The following is a 21366-nucleotide window of genomic DNA, read 5'->3' as shown; positions in this document are numbered from 1 at the left end:
CTCCGGGAGTTGGTGATGGACAGGGAGGCCTGGCGTGCTGCAGTCCATGGGGTTGCAGGGAGTCGGACATGACTGAGTGACTGAACTGAACTGAACTAAAGAGATATGTAACTCTTTTGGACAAAAGAGCTCCAGACACTTAGGGGCTTTGATGGAAATTATAAATGTCAAGGCTTTGATGGAAAATATAAACATCAAGTGAAGTGAAAGTCACTCAGTCATGTCCGATTCTTTTCGACCCCATGGACTATACAGTCCATGGAATTCTCCAGGCCAGAGTACTGGAGTGGGTAGCCTTTCCCTTCTCCAGGGGATCTTCCTGGTCCAGGGATGGAACCCAGGTCTCCCACATTGCAGGTAGATTCTTTACCAGCTGAGCCACAAGGGAAGCCCAAGAACACTGAAGTGGGTAGCCTATTCCTTCTCCAGTGGATCTTTCCGACCCAGGAATCGAACCAGGGTCTCCTGCTTTGCAGGTGGATTCATTACCAGCTGAGTAATTCACAGGTTTTTCCTTCAAGTAAGTAATCAACTTAGAAGCTAAGTCTGTAGTCCCACTCTCCATGCAATGTCGCTTCTCTGAAAATCAGTTCCCCACAGAACCCAGAGAAGCCTGCATTCTTTGTTGGTTCATTCCCTAAAGCATAAGGAGAGCATTTTCCTACATTCTTCAGCTCAGACAGCCATAGGTGTGGTCCTGCTTGCTTTACACCAGGGGCTACTTCCTGTTGTACCTGTTCTACAGAATGCATTACTATTTGGGAATGAAAGAAAAGTACCCTCATTTGAATTTTGTTCTCATATTTAATCAGTGAAACACGCTTTTTGCCAACCAAGATTTCTGCAGGTCTTGTGGAAGGTGGAATGAAATATTAATCTCTTCTGAAAAGATGTGGGTAAGATAATAATCTGCTTTTTTGCATGTCTCAGTGTTGTTTCTAAATAAACCAAAGAGGAAACCAAGAGGTAAGAACAAAGTTCCTCTCAACTAAGCATATCTTGGAGGGAACGCAAGTTGGTCCCCTATTTAATGGTCACTGATGGTAAGAATATCTGTAGCTTCCTGGTGTTGGAGGCCAGAGATGGGGGACACCTGCAATTAACAGTCTTTGGCTCAAAAAATGAGTATATTCTAGATCCAAAAGCAGAGGAAAGTGAGGATGATTTCATGACCTTCCTGGGGGAATTACTTGATAATGGAAATGAGTATTTGGCTGGCTTCCTAAGAGATAACTGGGTAAGAACAGCCCAAGGTCATTAATCTTATAGGGAAGTTTTTTTTTTTTTCTTTCTATTTTTCAATATGTAGTTCCTGGACCTTCTGCATCAGAATTGGGGGTGGTATTAAAAATTCAAATACCTGAACCTCAGCTCAGACCTACCAAATCCAAATTTCTAGAGGTGAGACACAAGAATCCTATTTTTTTTTTTAGAAAGGGAAAAAAATCCTCTCTCAAAAACCCCCTAAAGTTTTATTGGCTAAAATTAAGTTGCATGCTCATGTCTCATACTATTATGAGCCAGGAGAATAAGACCAGATGATTTACTCCATCATGGCAAGGTTGGAGAGACTTCCTTTTCCATAAGCACATGGCCTCAAAGGTGTGAACCCTAGAATTAGGTCCTGCCAGCATGGAGAGTGATGGAGTGGGTTTGGTGGATAAAAATACCATTTGCTATCATGGCTTACAAGCTGATGAGGGATAATAACTCACATGAAGTCTAGGTTTCCTCAGTTACTGTTTCTTGAATTCTACTCATATTCACTAGATCAAATGCCCAAAACATTCCTCTTTGATAGCCATTTTGGTGAAGTCTGTGCTGTGCTTAACCACTCAATGTGTCCAACTCTTTGTGATCCCATGGACTGTAGCCCACCAGGCAATAATACTGGAGTGCATTGCCATACCGTCCTCCAGGGGATTTTCCCAACCCAGGGACTGAACCCAGGTCTCCCACACGGCAGGCAGATTCTTTACCATCTGAGCCAGCAGGGAAGCTCTTTGGTGAAGTCTAAGTGACTCCAAAGAAATAGGAAAAAATTGACATTTGGTAGGAGAGTGAAAGAGATTGATCTTGGAAAAGATACATACACCCCAGTGTTCATTGCAGCACTATTTACAATAGCCAGGACATGGAAGCAACATAAATGTCCATCAACAGAGGAATGGATAAAGAAGATATGATACATATATACAATGGAATATTACTCAGCCATAAACAGGAATGAAATTGGGTCATTTGTAGAGATGTGGATGGACCTAGAGAGTGAAGTAAGAGTGAAGTAAGTCAGAAAGAGAAAAACAAATATATATTAACACATATATGTGGAATCTGGAAAAGTGGTATAGGTGACCTTGTTTGCAAAGCAGAAATGGAGACACAGGTATAGGTAACAGATATATGGATACCAAGGGAGAATAGGGTTGGGAGGAAGTGGGAGATTGGGATTAATACATACACACGACTGATAATGTGTATAAAGATAATTACATAACATAAAGATAATATACTGTTTAGCTCAGGAAACTCTACTTAATGCACTGTGGTGACCTGAATGGGAAGGAAATCCAAAAATGAGGGGATATATGTATGTATATGGCTGCTTCATTTTTATGTATAGTAGAAACTGACAACATTGTAAAGTATCTATACTCCAATAAAAATTAATGACAAAAAAAAGAGAGAGAGAGATTGATCTTGAAATAGTGAAAAATGCCAGGTCCAGTTTTCTATTCACAACTCCACCACACTGGTCAGGAGGAATATAATGCATTTATTCTTTCATTCAACAATTATTTACTGAGCACCTGTTATATGTCAATTCCCATATTAAACTGGGGGATACAACAGTAAATAGACAAAAATGCCTGCCCGATCCTCATGGAGCTGGTATCTTGGTAGGAGCGACAGGCAGTAAATAAAACAAGCAGGTAAACTACAAACATGTTTGAAAGGGATAAATTCAATAAAGAAAAAGAAAGCAGGCCGAAAGAATAGGTAGTGTCCCAGTGAGGGTATTGCAGTTTCATCAATAAAGAGAAGAGAGGTGAGGTCAAGCCTCACTGAGACTGCAACATCTGTGCAGTCTAAGGAAGTGAGGAGTGAGACATGGGGATAAGTGGGGGAGAGGATCTCAGATGAGATGCTGCAAATGTAAACACCCTGGAGTAGGATCTTGCCTGCTCTGAGGATTAAGGTCAGCGGGGCTGGAGGGGCGTGAACCAAGGAAGGCATAGCAGATGAGGTGAAACGTGTGACTCAGTGTGTAGGAGCAGACTGTCTGGGGCCTTTGAAGGGATTTTCATTTTGTTCTGAGGGAGATGGGCGGACACTGGCAGGATGGGAGCGAAGGAGTGACATGACCTACCTTTTATCCTAATGGGACTATTCTGTCATGGCTTTGAGGATATAGAGTATAGAGAAACTAGTTAGGAGACTAGCAGGTTCAAGTGCAATATGATTCGGGCTTGGGCCAGGGTAATAGCGATGAGTAAGAGAAAGACAGAACTCAAATGTGCTTTCGGAGTTTCTGGCCTGCGTGACTGAAAAGATGGACTTACCGGGAAGTGATTTGGAAAATATTGTGGGTGGAGCAAGTCTGTGGAGGAAGAATCAGGAGTTCCTTTTGAACATGCTAATTATGAGATGCCTCCTAGATATCCAAGTGGAGGTGCTGACTAGGTGACTGGATGAACTGGAGATGGATGGCAGTTAACAGCGTAAGGATGGTAATTAAAGTCATATGGCTGGATGAAATCACCAGGGAGAGATAGATGAGGTCCAGAAACTAAGCCCCAGGGTTGGCTTCTGCACTGTTTTTCAAATGTCTTAAATTCTATGTAGTTTATCCAACTTGTAGTTTTCTACAACATTGACTTAAAGAGTTAGTTAGGAAAATAGTTAACCCTTAACTATTCACTGACAATAATGTGATAGGAAGGAAACAGTTTTTCAAAGTGACCTGGAAGACTGTGGACATCCATAAAGTAAATCCAGAAAGTTCAGTTACTATCCATTCATCTTGTGTGTAAATCAGTTAAGTAAGAACTCAGGCCCTTTTTTAAAAAACTGGTGCAGAGGATTTTGGATGACAAAAGGGGCTGTAAACTCTGACTCATCTGTTCCTTTGTTTAAAAGTCTGCACTTTAGCCCCTCTCAGGAGCCAAGCAGCACCTGGGGCCCAAGCACTGGAGACACAGGCGCAGAGAAGCACGCAAGCCAGGGGACAGAATGACGTTGCTCACTGACCTGACTCTGACTCCGAGGACACGGGGAGTCAGGCACAGCATTCAGAGGCGGACTGTTTAGACTCAAGTAGACTTTCATTCTTATAGCGACTCTCCCACTTGGTGGTTTCAGTCACCAAGTTGTTTCCGACTCTGTGACCCCGTGGACTATAGCCCATAAGGCTCCTCTGTCCATGGGATTTTCCAGGCAAGAGTATTACAAGCTGTTTGACTAGTAGGAAAACTGCTTAACTTCATTAAGTCTCTGTGTCCTTCTCTATAAAATGAAAAGAGTAGAATCTATTTCATGTAAAGTTGAATGGGATAATTTTGTAAAGCATCAAGCACAGTAATTGCTGATTTTGTGTCTAAAGTTTCTGTCAGTAATCTCAATTCCATGAGCAGTCCAAGCTGTTAAAATACTATTCCTTTGGAGCCTCATTGGATGAACTGAACGTCTGCTAGATCAGACTATAATTTGTAATCTACAAAATGCTCTCGTCCAAGGCTTTGTTCTTTGGTAGGGTTTGGGCATAGAACAACTGACTGTTTCCAAATTGAGAAAGGAGTACAACGAGGCTGTATATTGTCACCCTGCTTATTTAACTTCTATGCAGAGTACATCATGTGAAATCCTGGGCTGGATGAATTACAAGCTGGAATTAAGATTGCCAGGAGAAATATCAACAACCTCAGATATGCAGATGATACCACTCTAATGGCAGAAAATGAAAAGGAACTAAAGATCTTTTAATGAGAGTGAAGGAGGAAAGTGAAAAAGTTGGCTTAAAACTCAATACTAAGAAAACCTAAGATCATAGCATCTGGTCCTATCACTTCATGACAGATAGAAGGGTGAAAAGTGGGAGCAGTGACAGATTTTATTTTCTTAGGCTTCAAAATCACTGCAGACAGTGACTGCATCCATGAAATTAAAAGACGCTTGCTCCTTGGAAAGAAAGCTATGACAAATGTATACAGTGTATTAAAAAACAGAAACATCAATATGCTGAAAAAGGTCCATATAGTTATGGTTTTCCCAGTAGTCATTTACAGATGTGAGAGTTGGACCATAAAGAAAGCTGAGTGCCGAAGAACTGATGCTTGCAAACTGCGGTGCTGGAGAAGATTCCCTTCGACTACAAGGAGATCAAACCAGTCAATCCTCAAGGAAATCAGTCCTTAATATTCACTGGGAGGACTGATGCTGAAGCTGAAGCTCCAGTACTTTGACTACCTGATGGAAGAGCCAACTTATTGGAAAAGACCCTGATGCTGGGAAAGATTGAAGGCAAAAGGAAGACCGGCAGCAGAGGATGAGATGCTTAGATAGCACCACTGACTCAATGGACATGAATTTGAGCAAAGTCTGGGAGATAGTGGAGGACAGAGGAGCCTGGCGTGCTGTAGTCCATAGGGTCACAAAGAGTGGGACACCACATATGGACTGAACAGCAGCAGCGAGGGATGGGACAGCTGTTGAGTTGCATTTAACCCTGGTACCACTAGGGGGCACCTCAAAAAATTAATCTGGAGTCTACTGTAATAATTGGTGACTAAAAACAGTTAATGTTTCCCTTGTGGCTCAGATCGTAAAGAATCCTCCTGCAATGCTAGAGTCCTGGGTTCGATCCCTGGGTTGGGAAGATCCCCGGGAGAAGAGAAAGGCTACCCACTCCAGTATTCTGGCCTGGAGAATTCCATGGACTGTATAGTCCTTAGGGTCACAAAGAGTTGGGACACAACTGCGTGGCTTTCGAAAACAGTTAATGCATTTCCAAATATGACTTTTACTTTGGGAGCAGCCTACTTAGTGTACAGCATCTTTGGTCTCAAACGTGTATGCATTGGTGGTGGCAGAATTCCACAATGGGGTGTGAATTCCTGAGGCCCTAGGTCACACACTTAAGTAAGGTTCCATTTGGAAAGGACGTCTCTGAATTCTGAGGCTTTTTGCCCCAGCTGTGGTCATATGCAACCTTGTAGCTAGACCAAACTATAAAATCAGGCAACTTACAACAATGTACTAACTTAGTTCCATAAGCAATTGTAGAGGGAGCTGGCATTGTAAAAAATCTCGATTCTGGCAGTTATCTTTTGGAATTAATTTACTCACCTTTTGTGCCAACAGTTTTTCATGCTACATATACAGCTAACACATGACTGACCTAGCATTCCAACCCAAGGAGTGTGGCTCCAGAGCCCACATTCCTGCCCACTACATCACTTTGCCTTTCCAAACAGGTAGAATCAAATGAATGCTAAATGCTAGAGGTTGGTGATGAAGAACAGGAGTGACCATTGTCAAACAATTTATAACCTGGATTAAATATGGTAATCATGTGAATAATACATACTCTTGTTAAAAATATGTGAGTCATTCAGACTGTTGATATGGATACCGAGTCATGTCTGTGAATATGGACTATATATATATACACACATATATATACACATATGTATATGTATATACATGACTTTACCAGGTGGCTCAGTGGTAAAGAATCCGCCTGCCAATGCAGGAGATGCAGGTTCTATCTCTGGGTTGTGACGATCCCCTGGAGAAGGAAATGGCAACCCTCTCCAGTATTCTTGCCTGGGAAATCCCATGGACAGAGGCACCTGGTGGGCTACAGTCCATGGGGTTGCAAAAGAGTTGGACACAACTTAGCAACTGAGCACGCATGCACGATATGTATAGACACATATGCATAAGTATATACATTTCTTATTTGAATGTCAGTGTATTCAATATAATGTTATCTGCATCTTGCTATGTGGCAAGCATGTATGAAGACAACATCTTGGTCAAATATTGCAAGCAGGCACAATATCAAGCTTTTTGTCTACCATCTCAGAGAAGGCTTCATGGAAAAAGTTAAGGCCTTAGTTGATTCGGGGACAACAGAACTACTCTGTTATTAACATTTGACCCCAGAAAAAGGTGTTTAGCTTAGTGCTTGGAACAAAATATACTGAAAGAATAAATGAGTGAATAAATGAATGATGACTTCATGAGTGGGGACAACAGAAATTAGAAACAGAGGAAATAAGAAAAGGGGGATTGGTGAGAGGTTGGGGTGACTAGAATGAAGCAAGGAATTTTTTCAACAGGACTTGATTAGCAGAGAGCATGGAGCTGGCTGGCAAAGGACTTCTGGATTCCACAGTCGGGCCCTTTTTTCCTGGTTTTCAGTCCCCATTCAAGAAATAGAGTTGTTTTGGTTTTCTTTTCTTTTCTTTTCTTTTCTTTTTTTGAGTTTTTTCTCTCAGAGTTACCATCTGCATGAGTGAAAGGCTGCTCTTACACTCTTATTTTCTAATGGAAATGTGTTCATCTTTATAAGCAAGGTAATCTGCTGTCACTGAAAATTACTGTACTTTTTGCATATTCAGTTCTAAATAAGTCTCTTCACTTATAGATTAATGCAGCAATTAATACCACATTCTAGCCATATTATTTACCGTATTAGTTGCTTCTCAAATTATCTTTTTTGCTTTTTCTTTCCTTAGGGTTTTCCATCAGGGTTCTGGTTCTTATATCACGCTAATGCCTTCCCTGCACAGCATGCTTGGTGCATTGAGCATCCTGCCAACTTTCCAGGGAATGGAGCCATGGACCTACCTCCTAAATGATACTGACAGCTAAACTAATTTTTTGTATCTTAGAAAATCAAAGTTGTAGTTTATTTCAGACCCATCAGCAAAGTTTAATTGTGGTGGTAAAATCATACTGAAAGTTCAGTTAAAAACGTGTGTCGAGGAAAACTTTTAAAGAATTCCTCTGTATAGCATGTAATGAAAGTGGTATGGTTTGAGGTAACAAATAGACCCAAGGACCATATGCAGAAACTCAATTCACTTAATTTTCTGTAATGAAAAATAATAACTACATTGTTTGTGCCCGAAGACCTGATAGGAGTTGAAGCAAGGAAAACTTTGTTGACTTTTATGTTAGAATCTTAGCTGAAACTTTCTTTATGCTTCCTGCCCTTCTTCAAAGTTCAGTTGCTGCTTTTGAAAGAAGAATCTGTGTCACTTACTCTTTGTAAGCTGTTTTCCTTCTCCTTTGAAGACTATCTAGTTTTCCCTCTCTCCTTTGCCTAAATGAAAATGGCCCCAAGATGCATGCAATTTCGAGAACTTCAGATTGCAGATTCTACATAATTCAAATAACAGAGCCATGGAACTGCAGTCTTTCATTTGGATTCTGTGAACCGCTGAGACTTGCAGAGCGTAAATGATGTCAGAATTCTGCCCTAAAGGTGTAGTGTCAAGGCCTAAATTCTGCCCTGGGAGACGGGACCCGTCGAGCAATGGAAGCCATGCCCTCATAACCCAGGGCTGAGTGCCACCCTCATTGTTTTAATTACAGAGCTATAGCATGTGGGTAAGAAACTTGGATTTGACAACAGCAGAAGAAAGAGGATATTGTATGCCTTCAATCAGCTTTGTATTAAAAGATCTTTAAAGGGGAAATTATGTGAAAGAAAGGGGGAGGAAGAAAACAAACTAGCAAGATCCCTATTTCAATATAATTTGGAGAAAATGACTGATTTGGGTTGGTCATGTTGCCAGAACAGATGACTCAAGGCTTCCAAACAAGAAATGGAAATCAAGAGGATGCCTGAAGCCTGAAAGAAGAACAAATTGTGAAGATATGATTGACTGTAAGGCTTCAAAATCAACTGTACCAAAGATGAGCTTGGATCATTGCCCAGAACAGAACTGAATGGTGATGTTCAGTTAGGTCCTGACTGTTGAAACGAAGTAAAATGTAGTAATTGTGCTCTGTTAGGTACACAGACACGTTAATGCTTTCCAATTTCCCCAACTGGGGATCTGGTGTCACTTTCCCTGTCTCTCCTATTTCATGCTTCACCGATGAGTATTATTGCTGCTCTGGACTTTTACTGAATGCCACGTTTTTGGCAAAGAAGCGGGATCCAGGTGAAAACATCCGTCTCTTGCTGCATGTGAGTATGCTGCAGGTGGCTTTGAAAATGGCTTTTCAACTTTGAAGTCATTTCTTTAATTGGCTTTTTCAGGCTTGGATGAGGTACACTGCTATCCTGGCTGCTTGACCCAGGTTATGAATCTCAGCAGTTTGAGCCCCCAAAACCCTTCATCTCCAACAACCAGGGAAAGCCTGGTTTCCCCAGGCAGCAGATTTGTACAGTGATCTTTTCCTCTCCTAGGAGGGAAAATAATTTATTCACCATTTCCTTACACTCATTTCTCAGTAATCTACCAGTTGAGTTTTATGATAACCTTTCTGATGGACAACATGGTATGACTCCCTCTAAAGGTCACTGGTGAAGCAGCTATGCTGTTTCCCTTTCTCCTTGGGAGCTGCAAAGAAGAAAAGCTTCCATGTTGTGGCTTCTAAGGCCAAAATCCTGCTTATCAGGCTGGCAACTTCAGAAATTTCCCAGCCTGCCTATAAAAGTAGTCCAGCTCTACAGTACAAATTACTTTCAAACAAACATTTTCTACATACTAAATTAGAAAAATAACAGCAAAACCAACAAAGAGGTGACTCAGAGGGAAAAAGGAGGGGCAGAGGGACATGTCATTTTTCCATTCCTTTCTGGCTTCTTTACCTGGGTTGAATTTTGAGTATGTTAAGCCCTATCCTGTCTTCCCACTATTAACCACAAAGTCTTCAGATTTCAGTAGCTGACTTAAAGCAGGTAACTTTTTTCAGCCATCCAAATGGACTAAAGATGTTGTCAGGTACAAGATGTTTCATTAAGGATCTATCTGGTCTCCTTGGGGGCAGGGATTCTAAAGTTTGGGTCCCAAAGAAGGTAACCTAAGATTGGTCCCTACTAATGAGAGACAGCAGGAAGGCTTCCTCCAGGGTTTGTAAATGAACCACCAACTGGAACTCAAAGAAAATTCTGCATTTCCTTGATTTGTACAATCAACATCTTTTTATTGGCTTGTCTACAACCTTGGAGCCACCCAGTATGTTAAATAACTTCACACTTTGAAAAAGTGGTGGGGGAAATGAGGGATAAAATTATTTTGTGGGGCTTGGCATAAATCTGTATTTCAAATAAGCTATGTGTGAGCTGTGTCTTTGAGAGGAACACGTGCAGTGCAGTTTTGATCTGCACTTTATATATGTACATAAGTAATACAAGGCCTGTTTTGATCATACAATTAAAAACAAATGTGATCCAATGTTGTAATACTCTTTGTCTACTTATATTCCTGAACAACAACTCTCAATCAGGATGTGAACCATCATGATCTAATGGTTTTGAAGAACTGGAACCCCATCCTCATTTTTGCCTGTGAACTTTTCCACATTCTGTCTTTGGGGTGGGGGCTCTCTCACATGTAATCATTCTAATGGGATAGAGTTTTAGTGTATGATATGGTTCCTGAAAGAAATAATCTAAAAATATTTAAAAATTGGTTTTCACAGTCTCCTTCTAAGTGCTTTGCTTAACATTTAACAACTATCTTCATTATATTATGATTTAAGAATTTGGGACTTTTTCAAAAACAGGAATGTTAAAGCTATTTGTATCAGAATGCTTTTAGCTGTAGGTTAACAGAAGATATAACTGAAAGTGCTCAAATAATAAAGGTTTATTTTTAATTTCATGTAACCAGACATCTGGAGGTAGGATGCCAGGACTGGTTCATTGAGCAGTCTGATGATGTCATCAAAATCAAGGTCTTTTCTTTTTGCTGGACATCCTCAGCTTGTGGGCACTGATATTTCACTTGACCGCAGTACACAGGGATATCATGCAGTGCGGACACCATCTAGTGAAAAAGAGGGCCTTTTCTTCCCATGTACTCTTTTCCTTAGGCCAGAAATTCAAGACTTCCAGTATGCTTCCCTCCCTCTTTGCTGGTCCAAGGGGCTAGGTTTGGGTTGTATATCCATGTTTAACCTCCTTGCTAGGAAGGGAATGGGACCACCATGATTGGCTTGAAGAACTCAGCTTCACCCCCTGGACTGGCAAAGGGCTCTCTTCCCAAAGTGCAGGGAATGGTGAATACCTGCACCTCCAGGAACAAAGACAGTTGAGGAGGGTATCTGTTAAGTCAACAGCTAAAAGTGACTTTTTGAACAACACTATTTTTATTTTAATATTTAGTATGAATATTTCATTGTTTTATCATATTGTGTTGTCTTTTCCCACACAGAATTATCCTGATATTTGTCTTAAGGGCAAAACTGTATCCTATGGGGAAAACATTTATCCTAGAGCCTAAGTTTTTTACTCATCTGATTCACCTAGAAAACATTTTATAAACAACTCAAAAGTTTTTCCAGAAAATGATCTTGTTCTTCTCAGTCCAGATCTATCAGGTATGCAGGAAGTGTTGCATATGACTTTAAAAGAGAATGGAAGTAGAATAAAAATCTGATTTTTAACTGCTTCTCCTAAAATAAGAAATGACAAGACATTTTTGCAATAGAAATAACTTGACTTTTCAAATGTGCTTGTAAAAATAGTTTTATTTTAAGAAAAACTGCAGTACCTCTACATCTCAGTGGACAAGCACTGAGGACTGTGGACAAGGACGAGAGACTGTGAGGACAGGGTTCATCTGCAACATAAAGAAAATAATCATTCCTGCTTCAAAGGAAGGATTGTTGTGACAGTTGAATGACATTAAAATATGTCCACATGCCTTCATATATTTATTCTTAACAGAGTGGCAAATCCACATTAAGCATTCACCAAATTTGACTATTTTTACTTATAACAGTATTAATAAAAGTTGATACACAACCAAGTTAACATTTTCCTACACAGGGTGGTTAACATCAAACTCATAATTTTTAGAAGTAACAGCTCTGAGAAACAAAATATGAGGTCTTCCATACTGTTCATACTGCAGTTTTATAGGAGGTCTTGAACTGGTGCTTGTGTCTCTTCTGAAGAGTTCCCCAGATGGCTTAATATGGGTCAAAACTTAAAACCACAGTAGTGGCTTTACTGTCTTCCCAGCAGACATTAGAATCTCACTTTCCATTCATTCAGGGAGTAGACGAAATGTGTCACTCTGGTTCTTGAGAAGTAAGCAGGTTGAAGCATGTTGATGTGAGTGCTGCAAATCTCTTAACTTCCTTGCTTATTGTCCTGATAAGCTACATGCCCTGTATTTCAAACCAAGACTACATGAGCACAGGAAAAAAACAAAACAAAACTGGCAGAATGAACAGTGCATGTGAGTATAAACATCAGTTTTTTAGCCAAAAAGAGTATCTTCTTCATAAGACATTACCAGTCCTTTTGTTTTTTAGAATCTGTATGTCATACTTTTACACTAGGAAAATTTCCAGTAATTATCAATCAAATCAAAAAAATAGGTCATCAGCTTAAGGCCTTGCCCACATTCTCTTGCTCAGACTTAAAAAAAAAAAAATTGTTGAAGTATAGTGGTTTTACATTTCTGCTGTACAGCATAGTGACTCAGTTACATATTTTTGTTTTCTTATTCTTTTCCATTCTGGCTTATCACAGGATATTGAATATAGATCCCTGTGCTATACAGTGAGATGTTGCTTATCCATCCTTTATATACCTGCTTGCATCTGCTAATCCCAAGCTCCCAGTGCTTCCATTCCTTACCCCCTTTCCCCTTTGGCAACCACAAGTCTGTTTTCTTTGTCTATGAATCTGTTTCCATTTCATAGATATATTCATTTGAGTCATATTTTCAGCCCCACATGTAAACAGTATCATATGGTATTTGTCTTTCTCTTTCTGATTTATTTCACTTAGCATGATAATCTCTGGGTCCATCCATATAGCTGCAAATGGCATTATTTCATCCTTTTTTTGTGACTAAATAATATTCCATTGTATGTAGCACATCTTCCTTATCTGTTCATCTGTTGATGGACATTTAGGCTGTCTCCATGCCTTGGCTATTGTGAATAGTGCTGCTATGAACATGGGGGTGCATGTATCTTTTCAAATTATAGATATGTCTGGATATACTGCTGGATCATATGGCAACTCTATCTTTATTTTTTTGAGGAACCTTCATACTGTTTTCCATAATGGCTGCACCAATTTACATCCCCACCAAGAGTGTAGGAGGATTCCCTTTTCTCCACATCCTTTCCAACATTTGTTATTTGTAGACTTGTTAATGATGGCCATTCTGACTGGTGTGAGGTGGTAGCTCATTGTAGTTTTGATTTGCATTCTTGCTCACATTTTGGATGTGACTCTTTGAATTGGCCCAAGTGCCACTCTTACCTGACCAAAGGCTCTTCATAGGAGAGGCCACAGTACGGAGGAACAGCAACAGTCACATTGACTGTAGAGGCCAATTTCTGGATCCAGGACTTTGGTTTGTAAGTAAATAAAGGAACTTATTATAGATATTACTGGGTATCTCAAAGAATCAAAAGCAAAGGGAAATGTCAATATTCAAGAAGGATCAAGATGTAACAAGGCTTAAAGAAATCCTGGCCGCAGAATCACACTTACAGTACCAGAACTTCTGCATCCTGCTTCTTTGTTTTCCTGAATGATGGCTTCCTTCTTTCTTATCACTGCAGACTCACTTTCCCTGAATGACAGAAAACATGACTACTGTTAATATTCTAGCCTTATTATCTTAGAGCTTCAACCACACAGAGCAAGGCTGACCTTTTCAGTTCCAATTCCAAAATCCTGGAGAAAAACTCTACTTGGATCAGATTAACAGGAACAAAGAAATGGAGTACCATTTGGATCCATTCAGCAAGTTGCCTACAAGCAGTATCAGATTGTACTAATACATGGGTTCTAGTAGTTTAAAAAAATTGGGTGGGACAGTTCTCAACAGAAGAGTTGCCAGCCTGGCTATGCCATAGATACCCACTATTGCATGGATGTACTATAAAAATAATGCAAGGAAGTAGATGATTCTCACTTCTCATTTGTCAGCAACTGCTGCCTATGGTCTTTGAGAATTTCCCATTAAAGCTGTTCATTCACTGTTAGAGAGTTCAGGATGACAAGCTAGCTGGAGCTGGTGAGGGAGCAGAGATGACTGCACATGAAAGAGAGAGGGCACATCGCGGAAGCATCACCAACATGAAGCAGAGGGCTCTGGACCTGCCAGCTCTTTCCAGATTAAATCCTTATGGTTGTCCCAGCTGCCTCTCTTCCCTTCTGCCTTACACCTCTTTTTAATATTTTCTTTCATCATTTTTAAAATGAAGACTTCCTGCGTTGCTTATAAGACTTCTGTCCTCCTTCAGCACAGTAGTGCTCCACTTTAGGCAAAAGTTTAAAGTAATGCAGAGTGTCTGTTTTCAGAAATGTGCTGTTCTGTGTTTTTTGTTCTTTCTCTTAGAATAACAAAATCTGAGGATTGGAGGAAACCCACCTTGAGACACATCAAGTCCTTCCACTGTTGTGCACATCCATCTCTGGCATCCATGCGGAGTGGTCATCCACACTGCTTGACCACATTCCAAAGGGAACACACACTTTTCAGGAGAGTCTAGTCTATGTTTAGATAGGTTTGACCGTTAGAAGTACTTCCTTGTATCAAGCTCCTACTGAGCCACAAATGTGTCTTTCTCTGTTGCTTCCACCTGTTGGTCCTAGTTCTACCGCCTGGAAACAAACAGAAAAGTCTAATCTGTTTCCTACATGCTCACTTTTCAAAAGATTCATCAGATGTTCGTCCCTAAGATCTTTCTCCTCCAGCTGAGCTACTGTTCGTCCTATATCTGTTCTCTGTTGCATGGGATTTCAAGTACCTCTATTAACAGGGACACTCTGTTCCAGACGCTTTCCTTACTTAAATGTTCTTCATTCCTGCCCCCCGCCTCCGCCATAACCAGGCATAATCTTCCAGGTGTGAAAAAGGCAGCACAAAAAGAACAGAACTAATAATGTCTTTTATTATAAATATAGAACTTCTATTGAAGAAAATCACATTTATCTTTTAGGAAGATCAAACCTAGGCAGAGTCATTCTCATGCTGAAAATTATATAATAATTTGTAATGAAATTCAAATTAGAAAGAGTATTAAAATTTTCCAAGTAAATTTCAGGCCTCAGTAGTTGAAATGGAAAGGAAGTGGGGGAATTCATGAATTCCCATAGTTCTTCAAAGCACGTCTGCTTTACTTCCTTTATATTAACACAAATGCTAGTGTTATTCATTAAGTCGAAAACAGCAGGCAGAGTAAGCCCACATTAAGGGATCATTTGACTCTTTTCTTTCTCTTCATAAAATCTGTAATCTTAACAAATATTTGTGTCCTGTTTACATACACACATGCAGACACACACATACACACACACACACACACACACACACACACGACTCTGGGGTAAGCACTGTAGGGAACAGCAGCCCTCAAGGGACTAAGAATTAGTAGCTGTAAGACGAGCCTTTTGCTCCCTTCATTGGAAGGTGCTGTGTAAGCCAGTGTGTTGAGGAAGAGCAAGAGGTTGCCATGTTGGATTGAGTGCCACAGTGGGTTAGTCTGAATAAACTCTTAACTTTTTTGTTCCAGAGCACAGCTAGAAGCAGAACCCAACTTAAGAGTGCTGGAGTGAAGTTTGATGGGTTAATCAGAGTCCAGCCTTCTCTAGGATATTAAGTGGCTATCCTAAAATAGGGACTGGTTGAGTCCTACCTTTATCTATAGCCACTTACCAGATCACCAGGGGAATTGATTATCTCAGAAAATGATGCAGAATATTCTTTCTTATTGAAATATTTTCATACTACATATATATTTACACTATACGCTCATGATAATTCAGTTTACTAAAAATCTGCCTGCAGTGCAGGAAACCCAGGTTCAAGTCCTGGGTTGGGAAGATCCGCTGGAGAAGGGATAGGCTACTCATTCCAGTGTTCTTGGGCTTCCCTTGTGGCTCAGCTGGTAAAGAATCCATGTGCAGTGTGGGAGACCTAGGTTTGATCCCTGGGTTTGGAAGATCCCCTCAAGGAAAGGCTACCCACTCCAGTGTTCTGGCCTGGAGAATTCTGTGGACTGTATAGTCCATGGGGTCACAAAGAGTTAGACACCGACTGAGCGACTTTCACTTTCATACCCTCATAACATATATATGTGTACATGAGTGTGTAAAGATTCCAGGGCAGACAAATTTAAGATTTTGAATAAATGGTGACTTTTTATAAAACTTATAGGCATAAGGCACTCATTCTTCTTTTTCCTAAAAATGTCTGAATATGTGACCACATGTCAATATTGAAAATGACAGCTGTCCCATGCCCTGTGAGACTGCACCTCAGCAGGAGAGTTTGGTGAGCTCCAGCCCATAGGGTCACAGAGTCAGACACAACTGAGCATGCACACACCGCCTCCAGGAAAGTCTGATACTTCTACTGCCAGGAACATGTCTCTGTACTTAGCCCTCCCTGACCTTTCATCTCCATCAAGGAAGTTAAAAAAATTATGGCTGATTTGGGACAGGGCTAGGAGCCCTAGTTCCACAGCCGTATAGTTGGTTAGTTTCCCCTATGTTAGTAAAGCTAAAATGGAGGGTTTCATCACCTGGTTAGCCTCTGAAGTTTTAGTCTAGTGGACTCAGGTGTAGCCTTAACTTCATTTGGTGACCACAGGGAAGAGATACAAGATGGTAGAGAGCTCAACGCTAACAACCACACAACTTAGAAAATAAAGATTCCTTAGATTAAGGAGGGTTGAGTTTATTTTTAAGGTACAATTCATGATTATCTTTAGCAGCTTACCTAAGGGGTTCCAGTCTCAGCATCATTTATTCCTCTTCTGAATGTTATAGAACATATAAATGTAGAATTCATAGTCTCCCCGCTTTAGCATTAAAACAAAGGAAGATTTCGTGACTAATGAGCTATATTGAATAGTTGGGAATACTTTAAGTTGCTTTATCCATCTTAATTCCCTTACTTATATCTGTGTGCTTGCATAGTCACTCAGTCATATCCAACTGTTTGCAACGCCATGGACTATAGCCTGCCAGGCTCCTTTGTCCATGGCATTTTCCAGGCAAGAACACTGGGGGGAGCTGCCATTTCCTCTTCCAGGGGATCCTCCTGACCCAAGGATTGAACCTGCATCTCTTGCATCTCCTGCATTGGCAGGAGACCGTGCCACCTGGGAAGCCCTCCTTACTTACATAAATCTTTTCATTTCTCCAATAGGTTGTTTGGTTTTTACAAGGGGATTCTACCACCCATCTTGGCTGAAACACCAAAAAGAGCAGTAAAGGTAAACAACATATGCCTTCCCATCAAGTGAAAATGGGCTTCGTGCTTCAGCATTAGCACATCCCACAATAAGCTATGGGACATTAATGGGAATTAAATGTGAAATACTAAAATTTTTATATAGAAATCATATTTTTTATCATAATTAGACTTGGTCATTCTCTCAAATATTGCTATATTGGTTTGTGGATTTCTTTCTCCAGGTAAAAGCATTCCCTTCTAATGGTGAAATTACACAGAAAGCACAGTGGTAAAAGAAATTCATGTAATCAAACCACAGCAGCCACAAAAGAGCTTGGACTTTTTCTCAAGGCAATTCGTAAACTTGCCTTTGGAGCAATAACTAGTAAAGAGAGAGAGGAGAGGAGGGAGGAAAGGTAGATAAACCTTCCCTAAATCATTCTCATTTTATGAATAGAGTGAACTAATACAATATATTTCTTTGTGTGTGATTCTTATATAACACATTTATTTGGTGTGCTAACTTCGTTTTTCCACCCTGGTCTCCTCTGTTAAAATATTCTGTACTTGTTTTCACAAAATTACTATCAATGCTTCTACTACATTGATTTCCATTCTTTAACTACAGAACTATAGAGTTTTTTTAGGATTTTTTTTTTTTAATGTGGTCCATTTTTAAAGTACTGGATCTGTTACAATATTACTTCTGTTTCCTGTTTTGGTGTTTTGACCACAAGGCATGTGGGATCTTAACTCCCTGACCAGGAATCAAACTCACAACCCCTGCATTGAAACGTGAAGTCTCAACCACTAGACCGCCAGGGAAATCCCACCTATGGAGGTTTATGTACTCCTTGCTGGTTCAGTATCTGGGTATGAACGTGGAGATCTAGCAGGACCTCCAGGGGAAAGTGAAAGTGAAAGTCACTCTGTCTTGTCCGACTCTTTGTGACCCCATGGACTGTATAGTCCATGGAATTCTCCAGGTCAGAATACTGGAGTGGGTAGCTGTTCCCTTCTCCAGAGGATCTTCTCAACCCAGGGATCGAACCCAGGTCTCCCACAATGCAGGCGGATTCTTTACCAGCTGAGCCACTGGGGAAGCATCCTGATCTAGCAGGACCTCCAAAGAAAAAAGAAATAAATCTGGTCATGCTTTTTTCTAGGTTCTTTCAGACAGAAGTCCTGATCACAGTGACTCTGATGGCATTGCCCCCTCCCCCACACCACTGCCATCACCAAATACAGCTTTGTCTTTCCATAATAAAGATAACGTAAACTTAAAGACTTCCTTTCCAACTGATGACATAAAGCTTTTTCTCACACATTACTCAATTTGTATTCCCAACATTCCTGAAAGGTAAGAAAAAGCAGCTTATACTTTATACTCAGTTAATCAAGATGACTGGGTTAAAAATTATGATTAAAAAAAAAGCCAACATATATACACAGACACCAAAGTTTTACTCATGTGAAAATGGAGATTTAACAGGATTTAATTCTGGTCTAGAGTACAGAAAGCAAAGCTTTAAAACATTTTTCCTCTATAAATTCACCTCTTCATTGCCATAGTTTTTGTGATTTTATATTATTACTTCACTACAAATTTCATTATAAGGATCTGAATCGCAATAGAGAATCTGGAAAAAGTTCACCAAAGTACGCAAGAGGGCTGAATTGAATTATGAAATGGCTTCACTTGATAAAAGATTGCCCAAGTAAACAAACAGAGCATACTTCCTGTTCAAGGAAAGTCACTTTGTCTCCACGGGATAATATATTCATTTGTTCAGAGTTTTACATGTATAAATAAAGTAAACTGTAATTACAGTTTTTCCTGGAATATTTTTCCTTAATATTATATGTTAGAGACAATTTAAGCTTTTAGAGGATTAACATTTATCAATGTTGAGCAGTCTTTTATGGAAGAAAAAAAAAGTTGAGCTTTACAAAACTGAGCTAGTCTCTACTTTAAAAAAACAATGCTCCCTGCCAGAACAATGGTTAACAGATGAACTTTTGGGCAACTGGATATGGTGTATGTGTCCCAGACATCTTGTTTCAAGTGGATTTTACCTTAAAATTATTGAGACATATGGTAAGTATGTTGGCTTTTTAAGTATGACTTTGAGTTAAGTGTATCTTTGCCAGATGGATAGCACCAGTTTTTCAACACAATTTATGAAAACATTCCTTTTATAGATATTTATCTTAGGATTTGTGAGGAAAATGATCATCTGATTGCAACGATTTCATACATCATAAACTGCTTTATTGTATGCCATCACAGTTTACTTTGAAAAAATATTCAGGCCATAGATATATACACACATGTATACATATGTCTATATGGTCTCTGAAATTACGTCTATATATGTATATGTATATAGAAAGAAACAGACAATGTCTAGAAACATAATTTTTGTCTGTACTTTATTCTTTGAAATTAATTTCAGCATTAAAATAATAATATTCATTGATGCTAAATAAATGAAACTCCCCTTCACAAATAGAGACAGAATTAGTATTGCAATTAGCAAAAGGAAATGAAGACTTCTGAAAGAGACCAGTTGGTTGCTCAGAGACAGCAGGCAATGCATGCTGGATTCCAGGATCTAGTTTTGAGCATCACAGGTCCGGAAACACCATCAGTTCATGGTCAGACTTTCAAGGACTGCTTAATGCCAACCAAACTCACAAAATATTATATATTGTGAAGTCTATTTGTTCACCACTGTATCCTTTACGCGTATCACAGTGCCTACAAGTAGATGTTCCATGGATATTAGATGAATAAATGAAACATATGGAACGGGAACTTCCCTGGTGGCTCAGTGGTAAAGAATCCGCCTGCAATGCAGAAGACCAGGGTTCAATCCTGGGTTGGGAAGATCCTCTGGAGAAGGAAATGGCTACCGACTCCAGTATTCTTGCCTGTAGAATCCCATGGACAGAGGAGCCTGGAGGGCTACAGTCCATGTGGTCACAAAGAGTTGGACACAACTGAGCGAATAGTACTTTCACTTTCATGTAACAAGAAACAGAAAGAAAATTTATTACTTTATAACAGGAGAATTCCTGTCCTGTTCCCCCAAATTCCCACATCTACTATTCAGAGTTTCCGAAAGGCCGAGACTTCCATTTCCAGCCAAGATGAAGTCACAGGGACCAGATTTACTTTGCTGCCTGAAACAGCAAAAACAGAAAATGAACAAAATATATGAAACCAGGATATTTTTAAGACACTGGACATGAAACAAAGAGGGAGAGTCATACCTGAGATGCAAAACAGATGAGATGTGCCCTTGGGTTCTCAGCTCAGGAATACACAGGAGAAATCCAGTTGACTGCCTCAACCAGTAGACTCCCTGGGTTGAGAAAGAGCTGAGAGGCTGGGAGGGAAAGACATCTAGAGTTCGCAGGACACAGCACCAGAGAAAGACAGATCTGCACAGAAAGAGACACCTAAGATCTGCAGAGGGACACCTCCAGTATCCCGCTGACCAGTGCACATGTGAGGAAACTAGCAAGGCCTGGAAAGTGTGGTTGGAAGGATTCGCAGGAACAGTGCCAGCAGTCACACAGGACTGGGAATAGTGCCTGTTACTACCCACCAAACTGGGAGGCTTCAAAATGTATAGGGCATTGAGAGCGGTACCCAGAAGGGTTTGCTTCTGTGATGGGGAATAGTCAGTCCTAGTCTGGGCACTTCTCAGGGCCTACTTGTTAAAAGTATGACCCAAATGGATCAGACTGTTTCCCTGTAATGTAACTGCCTCTCAGAACAGATGATCTGGGAGGTCAGCTTAATCATCAGATTGTTTAGTGAGCAATGAAAGTACCCTCCAGAGGGCTGGGTCACCCAGGAAAACCGTGCTCACCTCCCCTGTCCAACCACAGCTTGACACTTCTCCAGGGACCACACAGCCTGTCCTCCAGGTCCAACCCCTCTCCCAACCAGACT

The 21366-nt window shown here is 40.3% G+C and overlaps 1 protein-coding gene across 5 annotated transcripts in view; it reads left to right on the top strand.

Annotated features, from left to right (window-relative positions):
* SLC25A21 (solute carrier family 25 member 21) overlaps positions 1–21366 on the top strand; it is a 538464-nt gene that overhangs the window by 461099 nt on the left and 55999 nt on the right. For all 5 annotated transcript variants that reach the window (XM_070775474.1, XM_070775472.1, XM_070775473.1 and 2 more), the window contains one exon: positions 17376–17442. In XM_070775474.1, the coding sequence (XP_070631575.1) occupies positions 17376–17442 (67 nt within the window). The remainder of the gene's footprint in view (positions 1–17375; positions 17443–21366) is intronic.

Source organism: Bos indicus, chromosome 21 (genome assembly GCF_029378745.1).
Source record: "Bos indicus isolate NIAB-ARS_2022 breed Sahiwal x Tharparkar chromosome 21, NIAB-ARS_B.indTharparkar_mat_pri_1.0, whole genome shotgun sequence".
Classification (NCBI taxonomy): domain Eukaryota; kingdom Metazoa; phylum Chordata; class Mammalia; order Artiodactyla; family Bovidae; genus Bos; species Bos indicus.
This window is presented reverse-complemented; position numbering and strand designations above follow the sequence as displayed.